Raw genomic sequence first — 15,220 nt, 5'->3', positions numbered from 1 at the left:
CAATTTTGGCTCTAAGCTACACAGAAGTGTTGGAGAAAAAAGTGCAAGAAATAATTTATGCGGCCACCTGTGACAGTGATTGGTGGCCAAATAGCTGCGTGAAGAGTGCCCAAATACCCCTGATGCGATAGTCGGAGCTGTCTGCTTTACAGAAATATATACTTTTGTGGGTATTTTTGGTTTATTTGTTTAAAATTAGAGTTTCAATCCCATCATACCTAATGTATAAATGCTACGAATAATGTACACCTTATAGTATGGTACCTATAAGTGCTGAGAAAGTATGGAAATTCTATAAAAAATTTGGTATTTCTGAAATCAGGACACCTGAATTGATAAACTTGGAGGGGATTTTCCATCACTTTACCTAATTTTGTGAGGATTCAGAGCAGAAAATAGATAAAAAAAAGGTTTGTTTTCTAATTTTTGCTAGTTGTTACTAAATTTCTCATCTTACATTTTCAGCTAATCATCTAACTATGGTATCAAAGGAAAGCTCTATCTCTCTTTGAAAAAACAATATATAGTTTACACAGGTACACTATTCGCAGGAAAGGAGAATAATCGCTGAACCGACATACGGCAAAAATGGCAAAATTGCTCCAGGCTTTGAGGTACCAAAAACCCCTGGGACTGAAGGGGTTAATAAACTCTATTCATCACTACTGAGTACAGTGATGCCATCCATGCATAGGTTTGTTGAGTCATTTGGGGGCTAAAATGTCACATTTGGGACATGAGCATTTCAGTTTTTCATCTGGCCATTCTCTCCCATGTCCTATTCCTGTTGTGACATCACTGGTGTCTTTCATTTTTTTAATTTTAATTTTATTTTTTTAACTATTTTTCAGTTTTTATATTTAGTTAATTTTATTGATTACATGGTGATTGTTGAACCATCGACCTGCAAGGTGTGCTGCAGTACCTGTAGACAACTCACAGGCGGAGCTCAGAGTTCTTAATAGGGTCTGGGAACGCTCTTATTTCGAATGGGTGCCACCATCAGGAGCAAGGGTAGGGAACCTTTTTCTGCCAAGGGCAATTTGGATATTCACGGGTTATACAAAATTATTAACTTAACCCCTTCAGGACAAAGGCTGATTTTATTTTTTGTACCCGTTTTAACATTTCTGCGCTGCTTGTGTTTAGCTGTAATTTTCTTCTTTCCCGTTTACTGAACCCACACAAGTTATGTATTGGTTTTTTTTTCAGGACAAGAAGGGCTTTCTTTAGATGACATTGTTTTGATTGTATCATTACTATTAACCCCTTCGTGACAAAGGCTGATTTTACTTTTTGTACCCTTCGTGACAATGGCTGTTTTATCGTTTCTGCGGTGTTTGTGTTTAGCTGTAATTTTAGTGTAAAGTTATATATTGTTTTTTTTAGGACAAGAAGGGCTTTCTTCAGACACCAAAATTTTTTTCATATGATGTAATTTCCTATAATAAAAATAATAAAATATGACGGAAAATTGAAAAAAAAACACATTTTCTCACTTTTATTTGAAAAATCTTTTATTCATCATAAAAAACTACTGAAAAAACCTGCTAAATAGATTCTACTATTTGTCCCGAGTTTAGAAATACCCAATGTTTTTATGTTTTTTTGCTTTCTTCTACACGTTATGGGGCAATAAGTACAAGTAGCGTTTTGCTATTTCAAAGCCATTTTTCTCTGAATCTGGTAATTCTGTCTCTATGTGGTATTTGGGGCATCTTTGAAGCCAGCAAATTAAATTTACCCCACCAAACCATATATTTTTGAAAACTAGACACCCCAGGGTATTTTAGATGCTGATAGTTTAACCCTTTCCATGCACTAATCCTACCACCAACCCTTGTCAAAGTTTGGGATAGTAATTGTTTTTGGTGTTTTTTTCACATACTTTGTACTTCAGGTGTGAAATTACAGCTCCTGGTATATGTTGCTGTCACACAACACCCAGATATGTGTCCAGCAACATCTCCTGAGTACATTGATACCCCACATGCATGGGTTTGTCAGATTGTTTGGGGGCACATTTGGAACATGAGCAATTCAAATTCAGTAGGAATTTTACATCTGGGTAAAGAAAAATGCTTGTACCCAACTATCAGTAGGGACAGGTTACAAGAAAGCCTGGCCTATCTCCAAGAAGGGATTTGATCTAGCACCTTAAGTGGTCCCTCATGCCACGGAATGGACACAGAGGTCACTTGACAGTGCAAATAAAAACGCTTAAAAATGGTGGAGCAAATAAAAGCTAAAAAACAGTAAATGTAACAAAAAATTAAAAAAAAATACAAAAATGGAGCAGGAACAAAAAAAAAATTAAAAATGGGAAACTGTGTGATACAGCTTGAAGCAGTCACCGACACAGAGTGCAGGTTTTCCAGGGCAATCTGGACAGTAAAATGTGGTGTCCTTTCTTTGCCCCCTGCTGTAGCATACCCTGCATCTCTTTTGGGGATTCTGCTTCTTTGCTCTGGGGGGATTTTAAAAATAAAATGGGTAGCCCCAATTCTGTTGGTTCCCATCACTACTTGGGGACCAGGTGCATCACGGTACAAGATACCTGAAATTACTTCGAGCTGAAACTGCACAAAAGACAGCTTCAGCCCAGTGTCTGCTTTTTTGTGCAGCAAAAAAGCGTTATAGGTTGCAATTTGCATTAGATAAATTGCAACCTTCTTGTACCAGGCCTTTGTCTTCCTCATAATGAGGTAGGGCTGTAGGAGTTGATCTGACAGATCAACTCCACCCATGTGCTTGTTATAGGCCCTGATGCACACTGGCTTTCTAGTGACCCCAGCTCTGCCACGGACAGAAACCTCCACGTTTTTTTCATCGTGGATGGTGCTCAGCATGCACACCTCTTTTCTGTCCTTGAACTTCAATGCCAAAAGCTCCTCTTGGCGTAGAGCTGAGGTCTCCCCCTTTCCTAGCCGGGTTCGTACCAGGCGTTGTGGGAAACCCAAGCGGTTCTTTTTTATAGTACCGCAAGCTACCGTATCGAAACAATACAGCAGCTTGAACAAAGGGACGCTTGTATAGAAGTTATCTACATACAAGTGGTAGCCTTTGTTCATAAGGGGGAATATTAGGTCCCAAACAATCTTGGCACTGGTGCCCAGATGATCTGGGCAACCTGGAGGGTCAAGGTAGCTATCCTTACCCTCGTATACCCGGAAGGCATGAGTATATCCTGTCTCGCTCTCGCAGAGCTTATACACCTTCACTCCATACCTGGAGCGCTTGGAAGGAATATACTGCTTGAATCCCAACCTTCCTTTATATTTCATTAGGGATTCATCCACGCAGATATTCTTTCCAGGTGTATAAACCTCTGGAAACCTGGCAGCGAGATGGGTAATCAGGGGGCGGATTTTGTACAGCCTATCAAACTGGGGGTCCTCCTTAGGGGGGCACAGGCTGTTGTCGCTAAAATGCATGAAACGAAGAATCATTTCATACCTTTGCCTAGTTATAGTTTGGGCAAAAATGGGGGTACTAAAGATGGGGCTGGTGCTCCAGTAGGAGCGGATGGAGGGCTTTTTTATAATGCCCATTAACATTGTGAGTGCCCAGAATTTAAGAAATTCTGGCACGTCAATGGGAGTCCATGGCTGTTTTGCCCAAAAAGAATTAGGGCTAGCAGCACGGTGCTGCTGGGCATAAATGTTTGTTTGTGTGACAATGTCTCCCAAGACATCGTCTCCCAAAAAAACCTGCACAAATTGCAGTGGAGTGAATCCTGTAACATCAATATTGATGCCAGGAATTCCAGAAAAAGGAGGGATAGCTGGCTTGTACCTATTAGGCGCTACCCATGCCTCTGGTGCACTGCCACGACTATGTGTGGCAGGCGTTCTAACAGCCACAGATACATCACTAGATGTATCTGTGAACTGACCAACGTCAAAATCTGACGCTGTATCAGTGGCCTCAGAATCTGTGGCCAAAAAGGCATACGCCTCCTCAGCCGTATACCGCTGCATGGTAAGAATTGCAGCAAAAATAGTGGGGAAGGAAAGGGTTAATGGCTATAATAAAAAATAAAAAAAAAAGTAAAAAAAAGTAAAAAAACATGTAAAAAAAAAAAACCCCAAAAACAATTGCCACTATGCAAGATCACTGTTTATGCAGTGATCAATGGCAATGAAGGGGTTAATATTATATGGGTGGCTCTTATAAGAGCCTTTGGATCAATATATATATATTTTTATTAGGGAATACCTGAAATACCAGACAACACACCGATCTGTCTCTCTCCCTCACTAGAAGCAAGTGAAGGAGGGGGGCAGATCCAATACTGATCAAAGGCAATGTTTAGAAAACATTGCCTTTGATTTATCAAATCATGATCACTCTTATGAGTGATCTGACCACTAGGGGTGTTATTCACTGGATGTCCATGACATCCAGCAACACCCCCTCGATGATGTCAGCAGGCTCCGCCCCCGGCTTGATGGGCGCCGCCATCTTGAAACACTGCGTGTGTTTCGAAGACACCGGCACCGGGAAGGTAAGTTGAGCATTTAGGAAGCGATCGCGAGTCGCTTCCTTTGCTAAACAGGTGTTGCAAAGATGCCTCGATACTGAGGCATCTTAGCAACACCAGCTAAGCAAAGGAAGCGACTCGCGATCGCTTCCTAAACCCGTTTTTCGTCGGCGGGCGCCGCCATGTTTGAAAGACGTGCAGTCTTTCAAACATGTTTTTTTTGTGCTCCTAGGAGCGATCGGGGCGGGGGCGGGAATGTTTTTTTTGGTGTTGCTCAATGCCTCGATGTCGAGGCATTAGAGCAACACCGTTTGAGTGAAAAAATCGATCACGGATCGATTTTTTCACCCGTTTAAAGACGTGCCGGTCCTGGCACGTCAATTGTCATAATCGTCACGATTTTCAGTGACGTGCCCGGACCGGCAATTGTCACGAAGGGGTTAAAAAAGTATAAAATATGGTGAAACGTTTAGAAAAAATTACTTTTTCTAACTTTTAATTGAAAAATCTTTTACTCATCTATAAAAGGTAATGAAAAAACCTGCTAAATAGATTCTACTATTCGTCGTGAGTTTAGAAATACCCAATGTTTTTATGTTGTTTTTGCTTTTTTCTGCATGTTATGGGGCAATAAGTACAGGTAGCGTTTTGCTATTTCAAAACTCCCATGTGCCATTTCGGGTATCTTTGAAGCCGGCCAATGCAATTTACGCCATCAAATCATATATTTTTGAAAACTATACACCCAAGGGTATTTTAAATGCTAGTACTAAAGAGCTACCAGTCTTTGTGGTAGTAATTTTTGTGCATTTTTTTTTCCACACACGTTTTACTTCAGGTATGAATTATCAGGTCCTGGTATATGTCACTGTCAAAAAAACCCCAATATGTGTTCAGCAACATCTCCTGAGTACAGCAATACCCCATATGAATGGGTTTGCCTGGCTGTTTTGGGGCAAAAGGGCCACACTTGGGGCATGCGCATTTTTCAATGTTGAACTTTGGCATTTGGTGTATTTGGTACATTTCAGTGTGCCCAATAAAACCATATATTTTTGAAAACTAGACACCCGAGGGTATTTCAAATGGTGGCTCTTTCCATGCACTAATTCTACCACCAGTCTTTGTCAAACTTTGTGGTAGTCATTTTTTTTCACACACGTTACTTCAAGTATGAATTAACAGGTCCTGGTATATGTCACTGTCAAAAAAAACAAAAACCCAATATGTGTTCAGCAACATCTCCTGAGTACAGCGATAGCTCACATGAATGGGTTTGCCTAGCTGTTTGGGCTATGTGACGGGCCTCGGGTATCCCGGCTGGGTACACCCGTTGATTCTTTGTTGCTTCCTCCCGGAACCACAAGGGTTAACCACTTCCAGCGCTAGACTATACTAGCAGGGAGGGAACCAGCAATCTGGCTTGGATGCTTTGATGAAATAGCACCGTAGGTGCAGTTACTGTCCTGAGAAGGACAGTGAGTGATCCAGCAAACCCCTGAAGCATTAGACAAGACTAATGTCCAGGGAAGTAACACACTTTATTGGGAAACACACAGGCTTATATACAGGTTAGATGATAAAAAGGTCATAAATCAGGACACATCTTCCCGCCCTGCCCAGACAGTCCAGCGCCACCCTTAGGCCACCGAGCCCCGTAATGTCCTTATACTTTGGTCATCATTCTCGGGGTGATCCAGAAGGAGCAGCGGCAATCTTGGGGGTGCCGAGGGGGCGCTCGGGGTCCAGGAACATCTGGCCCAAAGAGTGACGTGATCACGTGATCTGGAGACCCTCTGGCGAACTTTTCCAACTTTTTTTTTTTACAGGCGGCCGCCATCTTGCGTAAGCGAAATCACTTGCAGTCACCGGAGCGGTCACATCGCGTCCTGGGGTGAGTGTTTCGTGATCGAAGCATTTCAGCAACAACATCGAAGTTGATCGCCTCCTAAACACTTTTAAAACGGGTGTCCAACGCTGATGCCCCGGGGAGGGGCCAGACACGGCCCTGATGCCTATCGCCATGTTGCTGAATGCCTTGACGTCCAGGCATTACAGTAACACCGTTTGTGTGCAGAAAGCGAACGTAGATATTGTCATTAACCCTTCGTTTTTGGGTGATGTGCCTGGACTATCAATTTTCATTAAGGGGTTAGCTCCCCATTTTATACCCATCAGACAGCCCCACGTTATGAATTTATGCCACCTGATAGCCCTCCCTTTAGTACGGATTTATGTAATGCCATTGCCCCTCACACCCTTGTGTATTGCCCCCATTCAGATCCACATTGTATATTTATACCAGCACCCCCCCTCTTGTGAATTAATGCCACGGAGCCAGCACATAGACTGGAAGCACAGGACAGCCTCCCTTTGCCATTATTGCCTCAAACAGCCTCCCTGTGACATGCCCCCCCACTTACATATCCATGCTTTCACACACATATTCATTCATTAATATTAATTCAGTCATTCACAGATACTCATTCATTCCCTTGTCCACAGATACTCATTCAGATATACTCATTCACACATACTCATTTATACACCCTCCTCCACCCCCTTACCTGAACTGCAGATTTATCTGTGCCGCTCACAGGGGCCCGCTGTAATTGTGTGTGTAAGCATGTATGTGTAAGTGGGGTAAGATGGAGTGTGTGTTACAAAAAATGAATGCATATGTGAGTGTTAGTGAGTATGAGTAAGTGTGTGTAATTTGTGTAAGTGTGTTTACATATATGTGCCAGAGTGTATGTTGGAAGAGTGCAAGGGGCAAAGAAGTCACAGACAAGTTGTTTGGGGGCAATGATGACACAGACCAGCTGTTGAAGTTAGGGGCCCTGTGGTTCCAACTTACGCCCCTGTTCGTGTAGATATGTCAGAACATGGTGTTAGAGTATGTGTAAGTTAGTGCATGGTGTTAGCACAAATGTATATTAGCATCTGGTGTCAGCATATGTGTTTGTTAGTGTGTGGTGTTACCAAGCGAGTGTGTCAGGGTATGGTGAGAGAATGTCAGAGGTGAGCCTCTGACATTTGGCACCTCTGTTATAGATAGCACAGTCCAACTAGGACAAGGAGGAAGCAATAAATATGCAGTTAAATTGAAAAGTTGTGTCACACTGGGCCTCATGACCACATGAAGATAGTTTTAAAGTGGAAAGTTTAACAAAGTAGATATTCTAAACTATATATACTATATATAAAAAAATAAAAAAGTGATAAATAAATGATAATAAAACCAATTCTGTGCTGCAAGTCAACCAATGAAACAAAACCCCACTGTTTCACTATAAACAAAACATACAATAAACACCATGTGACTGCTCTTTTTCACACCCAATCAGTGTCAACATACAAAGTAAATAGATACCATCTATAATTGTAGTATGTGGAGCAACGTTTTGCAAAACTTCAGAAAGATATATCTGGATCTCACATGAGAAGCACAAGAAAAAGGAAAAAATAGTGTAATATGTAATAACAAAATTATATAAAATAAGAAAAAGATGGACTTTTACATTCGGTGGGGCTTACCCAAGCCCATATGTATGTGCATATCTCAGAACCAGGACACTTTAGCCTTTCCGAAATTAACCCTTCGAGGTCAACGGATAATAATGAAGGTTGGAGGGTGTAGAAAATATGTTTAATTTGACTTCTTCCAACAATCCCAAATTAAATCCAATAGCTAAAAGTGAGGATAAGAATCAGTCGTGCCGCAGTCTTCTAAATTGAAATTTGCGGCATCCCACGTTCTGCTGCCGTTGGATTTACGGCTGTGTGTTCGGGGTAGTGAAAAACCCCTCCTTCCTCCTGTAGACGTCAACACGTATGACGCGTTTCGCTTCAAGGCTTCATCTGATATGTGTAGCTGACGTTCTCTCGAGTTCCTTATAAAGGGGTCTGGGTGACGTTACAAGATATTTAATTGTCTTTAAGTTTATTTTGTTTTTAAGTCCCAATGAATAAATATATAAAAGTAAATTTCCGAGTTTGTTAGAGACATGATTAAATAAATATATAAATCCTTTAATACAAAATCATGATCATATTTAAAATCAAAATGGAATAAATATACATAAGAAATTTCCTGAATAGTTAATAATCTTCAGGTAAGTATACACTTATAATTAAATTTCCATAAATAAATATCTGTATATACAATTATGAAAATAAATATAAAATTCATTATGTCTATAACAAATCGCAACATATACAGGGGAGGAAACATTTTTTTCTTTGGTTTTTTATAATTGTATATACAGATATTTATTTATAAAAAATTAAATAATAACTGTCTACTTACCTGTCTGGATTCGGGGTGTGGAACCCGGTATGCAGGATACCTCACAGCGGTGAGGGCAGATGGTAACACAGCAAGTCCAGAAATAAATAGCCAAAACTCAGGATTGGAGAAAACAGCGTAAACGGTATTTAATAGCCAAGGGTTCAAGAACGGAGAAATCAGCATGAACGGTATACAAAAGCCAAGGGGTCAGGATCAGAGAAATAAGCATAAACGGTATACAAAAGCCAAGGTTCAGCAACAGGAATCAATAGGGATATGCAGCAACACAATAGAGCTCTGTTAACCACAATAACTGAGCACTGAGTGATACTCAGTGCTGGTTTTTAAAGCTACCACCAGGGGTCGCCCCGCCTCCGTGCGTAATGTCATTGATGCACGTTCCCCACCTTCTCCATTCAGTAATCCACAAAGATACACAGACGGCGCAGCAGTGAGAACGGCAGCGGCGTGGGAGCTGGTGCCTCCCATTGGTGGGTACTCAGGTGAGTCGCTTCGTTGGGGGTCTTTACTGAGGAACCTGACATTACCTGAAGATTATTAACTATTCAGGAAATTTCTTATGTATATTTTTTCCATTTAGGTTTTAACTATGATCATGATTTTGTATTAAAGGATTTATATATTTATTTAATCATGTCTCTATTAACGGACATCGGAAATGTACTTTTATATATTTATTTATTGGGACTTAATAATAACGATATAAACTTAAAGACATTTAAATACATCGTAATTAATGCACATATGGACAATGTATAATGAACCCCGTCACCCAGACCCCATTATAAGGAACTCGAGAGAACGTCAGCTACACGTATCGGATGAAGCCTGGAAGCGAAACGCGTCATATGTGCCGACGTCTACAGGAGGGGTTTTTCACTAGTGATGGGAGATCCGAATCTTCGGATTACTCAGTGTGACTCACAGGAGTTACTGTTTCCCAGTCCCTCCGTGCAGGCACACTAACGATTGGCCCCGCCCCTTTGATTAGTCAATGAACCCTCCCGCCTGCCTACTCTAGTGATGTCACTGAAGGCAAAGAATCGTTCAAAAGATTCGGATCTTACAGGGATCCAGATCATTCAGAGAATATCACCATACTTTTATAAATAAATACATTAATAATCACTGCCCCCAGGATTTAGACTCCTCCTTTACCTCTAACTGCACCTTAAGTTAACTTTATTAAATTAATTAAATTAACCCTCAGCATTAAATTAACCCTTAACACCCCATCAACCATAACTGCCCCTAAAATTAACCCTAAAGACCCCATTAAGCTTAACTGCCCCTAAATTAACCCTAAACACCCCATTAACCATACCAATTTATTAGGTAATTTATCTGGAGTACATGCAATTCATTTAGAGGCAGTTATGGTTGATGGGGTCTTTAGGGTTAATTTAGGGGCAGTTGTGGTTAATGGGGTCTTTAGGGTTAATTTCAGGGGCTGTTATGGTTAATGGGGTATTTAGGGTTAATTTAGGGGCAGTTATGGTTGATGGGGTCTTTAGGGTTAATTTTATGGGCAGTTATGGTTGATGGGGTGTTTAGGGTTAATTTCAGGGGCCGTTATGGTTAATGGGGTGTTTAGGGTTAATTTAGGGGCAGTTATGGTTGATGGGGTGTTTAGGGTTAATTTAGGGGCAGTTGTGGTTCATGGGGTGTTAAGGGTTAATTTAATGCTGATGACTGAGGGTTAATTTAATTAATTTAATAAAGTTAACTGAAGGTGGAGTTAGAGGTAAAGGGGGGCAAACTAAGGGGAATCTAAATCCTGGGGGCAGTGAAGATTATTAATGTATATATTTATAAAAGTATATGAAATATATAAAAGAGAAAAATACAGTAGCGCAATATGTCTCAAAGCTTATTTTTGTTTGAAATGAAGGCCACAAAGGGCTACTCACATTTGGTGGGGGCTTCTTCAGTTAGCCCCAAAGTATACGCTTTAAAGATTTCTTTGGCAGCACTATGTAATATGGGCTTCTTCAGTTAGCCTCAAGATGTGCATTTAGGTGGTATAGTCCTTGCCTTGGAATATCTTTAGCCTCAGCCTTTGAAGCAGTCTGGAGTGTCCACAGTTCCTTTTTGGTGAGCAATGATAGAATTGTTTACTCCTCAGCGCATAGGTGGTAAAATCCCCACCAAGGATATAGTGGTGGTTGACAAGGTATTTTGTCTTATAAATTAAAAAAGGTCCAGGAGCAAGATAAAAAAGTTTTAAAAAAAACTTATTTATTTTAAACTTTTGGTAATAAAAAACAATAAAAACCAACAAAGGGTTAATATAAAATAATACACAATTAATAATTTAAATCTTTAAGGCGAGGATTATATCGCCCAAGCGTATACTTTGGGGCTAACTGAAGAAGCCCCCACCAAATGTGAGTAGCCCTTTGTGGCCTTCATTTCAAACAAAAATAAGCTTTGAGACATATTGCACTATTGTATTTTTCTTTCTTTTATATATTTCATATATATCCGTGAGAGCACAGCCACTAACCCCCTTGTGAACTACTCTACCTGTCTAAGCCAAGAAGAGGAAACCTTGGCAAGTGGTTCTGCTGCTACATCATCTACAATAACTTTGTTTTAAAAAGGACCTTTTTTGGTTGTTGTTGCTTTTAGCGCTTTTATCCTACCCCTTTTAAGTTTACATTTATAAAAGTATGGTATCAGTTATATTCTCTGAATGATTCGAATCCCTGTAAGATTCGAATCCCTGTAAGATCCAGATCCCTGTCAGATTCGAATCATTTGAATCATTGAATCATATGAATCATATGAATCATTCAAATCTTTCCCTTACGAAAAAATTACTGCAGTTTTTCTAAAGTAATACTGCAATTTTTTGGACATGAAAAAACTATTTTTTACTGCACGTTTACTGCACATTTACTGCATTTGTACTTCACTGTACTGCAGTTTTTCTGAAGTAATACTGCAGTTTTTTGGACATGAAAAAACTGCAATACTGCACTTTTACTGCAGTATTACTGCACATTTACTGCACTTTTTTTTATATTGCAAACCTACAGTTGTACTTCTGCAACTTTTTTTGCATTTATACTTCCGTACAAAAGTAACTGCAGTAAAACTGCAGTACAGTGAAGTACAAATACAGTAAAACTGCAGTAAATGTGCAGTAATACTGCAGTAAAAGTGCAGTATTGACGTTTTTTCATGTCCAAAAAACTGCAGTATTACCGTATTTGCTTGATTATAAGACGAGGTTTTTTTCAGAGCAAATGCTCTGAAAAATACCCCTCGTCTTCTAATCGGGGTCGTCTTATAATCACACCTCAAATAGAGGTCTGACTATGAGACTAAGATCCAGATCCCCCGCAACGCTGCAGGGGACCTGGATCCTTCTGTCTCCCCCCCCATTTAACACTCCACCCCACACACACACACACACACACACACACACACACACACACACACACACACACACACACACACACACACACACACACACACACACACACACACACACACACACACACACACACACACACACACACACACACACACACTTACTTACTGGTGCTTCCAATTTCCTGCTGTATACCGGGGCAGCAGGTTGACGTCTACGCGATCCGCGTAGCCGGAAGGAGGTGTGGCTAGCAGCGGGGGTTGTCTGCGTCCATCGCGCAGACCTTCCCCGACTGTCAGAGGTCAGAGTTCCCCGCACCGATGCGGGGAATATTATTATTAGATATTCTAAACTGCATGAAAATAATAAGGGAGATAACCTGTTGAAATGAATCTTGGTAACAAAGTAGGGGGGACAGGAAAGCTTCACTTGAACTCCCACACAAAGAAAAGGGAACATGTATTACATGACTACTGTAATTACATCCAGCAATCTGTGCAAGGATCAGTAACACTGCCCTAATGTTCACCCACCGCTGTGTTCTTGCCCTTTGCAGCTGTGGTCATGTTGGGGTGTTGCAGAGTCAGAGAGAGACAGGGTTGGACTACGAGCCTCAGAATTAGTCAGCAGGTTGAAATCCATGGCACAAAAATGGTGAGGGTCTGAAAGCAAGGGGAGGAATATGAGAATTAAAATCATATATATTATTTATTTATCAAGTCTCGGAATATTGCAACATAATCTAAAGAGTCTTTATACTTGCATCCAATTAACGCTAATACTGTAGTACTGACATCAATTAACATCCCTTGCAGATAACAATAGGGTTTATAAAGAACAGGTTTGAAGCAAAGCGGTAAGAGTGGTGCAGTCTCCATTTCAAACAATTGAACATTGTTCCATTATTTAGCACTTCCCTTACAAAAAATTACTGCAGTTTTTCTGAAGTAATACTGCAGTTTTTTGGACATGAAAAAACTGCAATACTGCGCTTTTACTGCAGTAGTACTGCACATTTACTGCAGTTTTACTGCATTTGTACTTCACTGAACTGCAGTTGTACTGCAGTATTACTGCACATTTAGTGCACTTTTTTTTTTATACTGCAAACGTACAGTTGTACTTCAATGTACTGCAGCTTTATTGCATTTGTACTTCCGTACAAAAATAACTGCAGTACAGTGAAGTACAAATGCAGTAAGGCTAGGTTTCCACTTGGGTTTTTGTCCGGCGTTTTTTTCTTGATGAAAAACGCCAGGAAAACTGCCAAGAAAACTGCCACTGCATTTACCTGCGTTTTGGCGTTTTTCTGCAGTTTTTTCTGGCGTTTTAGCCTTTCTGTGGAAATTGCTTTTTTTGACCTTAGGCAGTTTTTCCAGCCTTTACAAGTTAGAAGTTTCACCCAGCTAAAAGGGATTAGGATAAATGGCGAGTATCTGCCCTCTCCTGATGTCATTTACTTGGTAGACCCTTTTGTCTCTTTTCTGTGGTTTGTAAGGCATGCTTTATTTCGAATGTCTGCTCCTCTGGGAAGATTGGCCCCAAATGATGGTGCAAATTGTTTGCTGTTGCTTTTGGCAGGCAGAATCCAGTTGATGCGTCGCGTATGTTTGTTTGTAACGGCATGTTTGTTCCAAATGGTGTAAAATTCAATATGAACCAGTCCAGGACTTTGTTTTGTGTGAAACTGTTTGTTTTCAGCCTATTTCTCGTAGGACACACAGATACTGGGTCCATCCTCTGCATTGTAACTGTGGAAAAAACGCCATAAAAAACGCCAAGGCAATAAACCCACATGGCTTTTTCATGGCGTTTTTTCTCTCCCATAGACTTCTATTGGAGAAAAAAAGCCAAGATTTCTTGCAAAAAACGCCAGAGTGTCAACATGCTGCGATTTTGAAAAACTGCCACAGAGCCCAAAAAAGCAGAAAAACGCCAAAGAGGACTGAAAAAACGCCAGACAGGAAAACGCCAAGTGGAAATGGCATTTTGCGATTTCCTATTGAAGAACAGCTAACATCTGGCTGCTGCGTTTTTCCACTAAAAAAACGCCAGGTGGCGCTTTTGGCGTTTTTATAGGCGTTTTTAGCAAAAAAAAAACCAAATGGAAACCTAGCCTAATACTGCAGTAAATGTGCAGTAATACTGCAGTAAAAGTGCAGTATTGCAGTTTTTTCATGTCCAAAAAACTGCAGTATTACTTCAGAAAAACTGCAGTAATTTTTTCGTAAGGGTTGTTATACACTACAACCAATTAAAGCTGATGAAGCGAACTTGAGCTGTCTTAGCTCAGCTGTCTTACCTAATGTCGACCTGCACAGGTATCCATATTTAGTGGTTACAAAATGTCAGCTCACCGACCTGACAAATATGTATCATGAGAGCCAGGTTTCATTTTCCACAACACCGCTATGAGGTTTACATAAGCTCTTACAATGTGTTATAGGAAGTCCTAAATATGAGATTCATTTTATTATTATTCATTAAAAGAATGCGTTATAACTTTAAGTCAATAGAGGTATAACATACAAGCATTATACAAGCCAAAATGGCTTGTAATGGCAGGTACATGTGGCAACGAATCTAACAAATCCAAACAAATTTTCATTTCATATGTAATTCGTGTCCGTTAGCTTAGTCTGGAGATCGCCCTTGATTTGAACAAATGCACGAAACATACAATTTTCGCTAAAAATAAAGTTTGTATGAACACAAATGTACAAGTCTAGTCTCCAATGTACTGCCAAGTCTGAGCATGGTTTCTTGGCTAGAAACTCACTCAGAACCTTGGGCCTCACTGGTGTAAAAATCATAGATTTTGTAGAGAAGCCGCCATTTACAGCACTCTGGGTCAGCAAGACCTCTAGTTTTATAGGTGACATTCAAACATATTCAGAAATAGCACCGTTATGAGCAAAATATAATGGAGATCTGAAGATGCGGCTGTGTCTTTATCCAATGGCAGTTAGCACCTCACTGAAGCATCCAGTTCACATTTTGTTGCCATCATTCTAGTCAACTTCCAACTTTCCACCTTCACTACAAC

General features: G+C 40.4%; 1 protein-coding gene and 1 non-coding gene across 3 annotated transcripts in view; both read right to left on the bottom strand.

The window, feature by feature from the left end:
• Nucleotides 1-12,816, bottom strand: part of LOC149280583 (pituitary homeobox 3) — a 39,435-nt gene extending 26,619 nt beyond the window's left edge. Inside the window, exon 1 of one of the 2 annotated variants that reach the window (XM_089500371.1) lies at nt 12,708-12,816. In XM_089500371.1, the coding sequence (XP_089356497.1) occupies nt 12,708-12,816 (109 nt within the window). The remainder of the gene's footprint in view (nt 1-12,707) is intronic. The other variant, XM_089500372.1, reaches the window with a different exon arrangement.
• LOC149280584 (small nucleolar RNA SNORA35) lies at nt 2,081-2,210 on the bottom strand. The gene has a single exon (XR_016278144.1). It is a non-coding gene; the product is annotated as a small nucleolar RNA SNORA35 (small nucleolar RNA).
• Nucleotides 12,817-15,220: the final 2,404 nt, after the last annotated feature.

The sequence above is a fragment of the Sceloporus occidentalis genome, unplaced genomic scaffold (genome assembly GCF_023333645.1).
Source record: "Sceloporus occidentalis isolate IW3139 unplaced genomic scaffold, rSceOcc1.0.p SCAF_152, whole genome shotgun sequence".
Taxonomy (NCBI): domain Eukaryota; kingdom Metazoa; phylum Chordata; class Lepidosauria; order Squamata; family Phrynosomatidae; genus Sceloporus; species Sceloporus occidentalis.
Note: the sequence above shows the minus strand (reverse complement) of the source record. Positions and strands in the feature narration are given on the sequence as shown.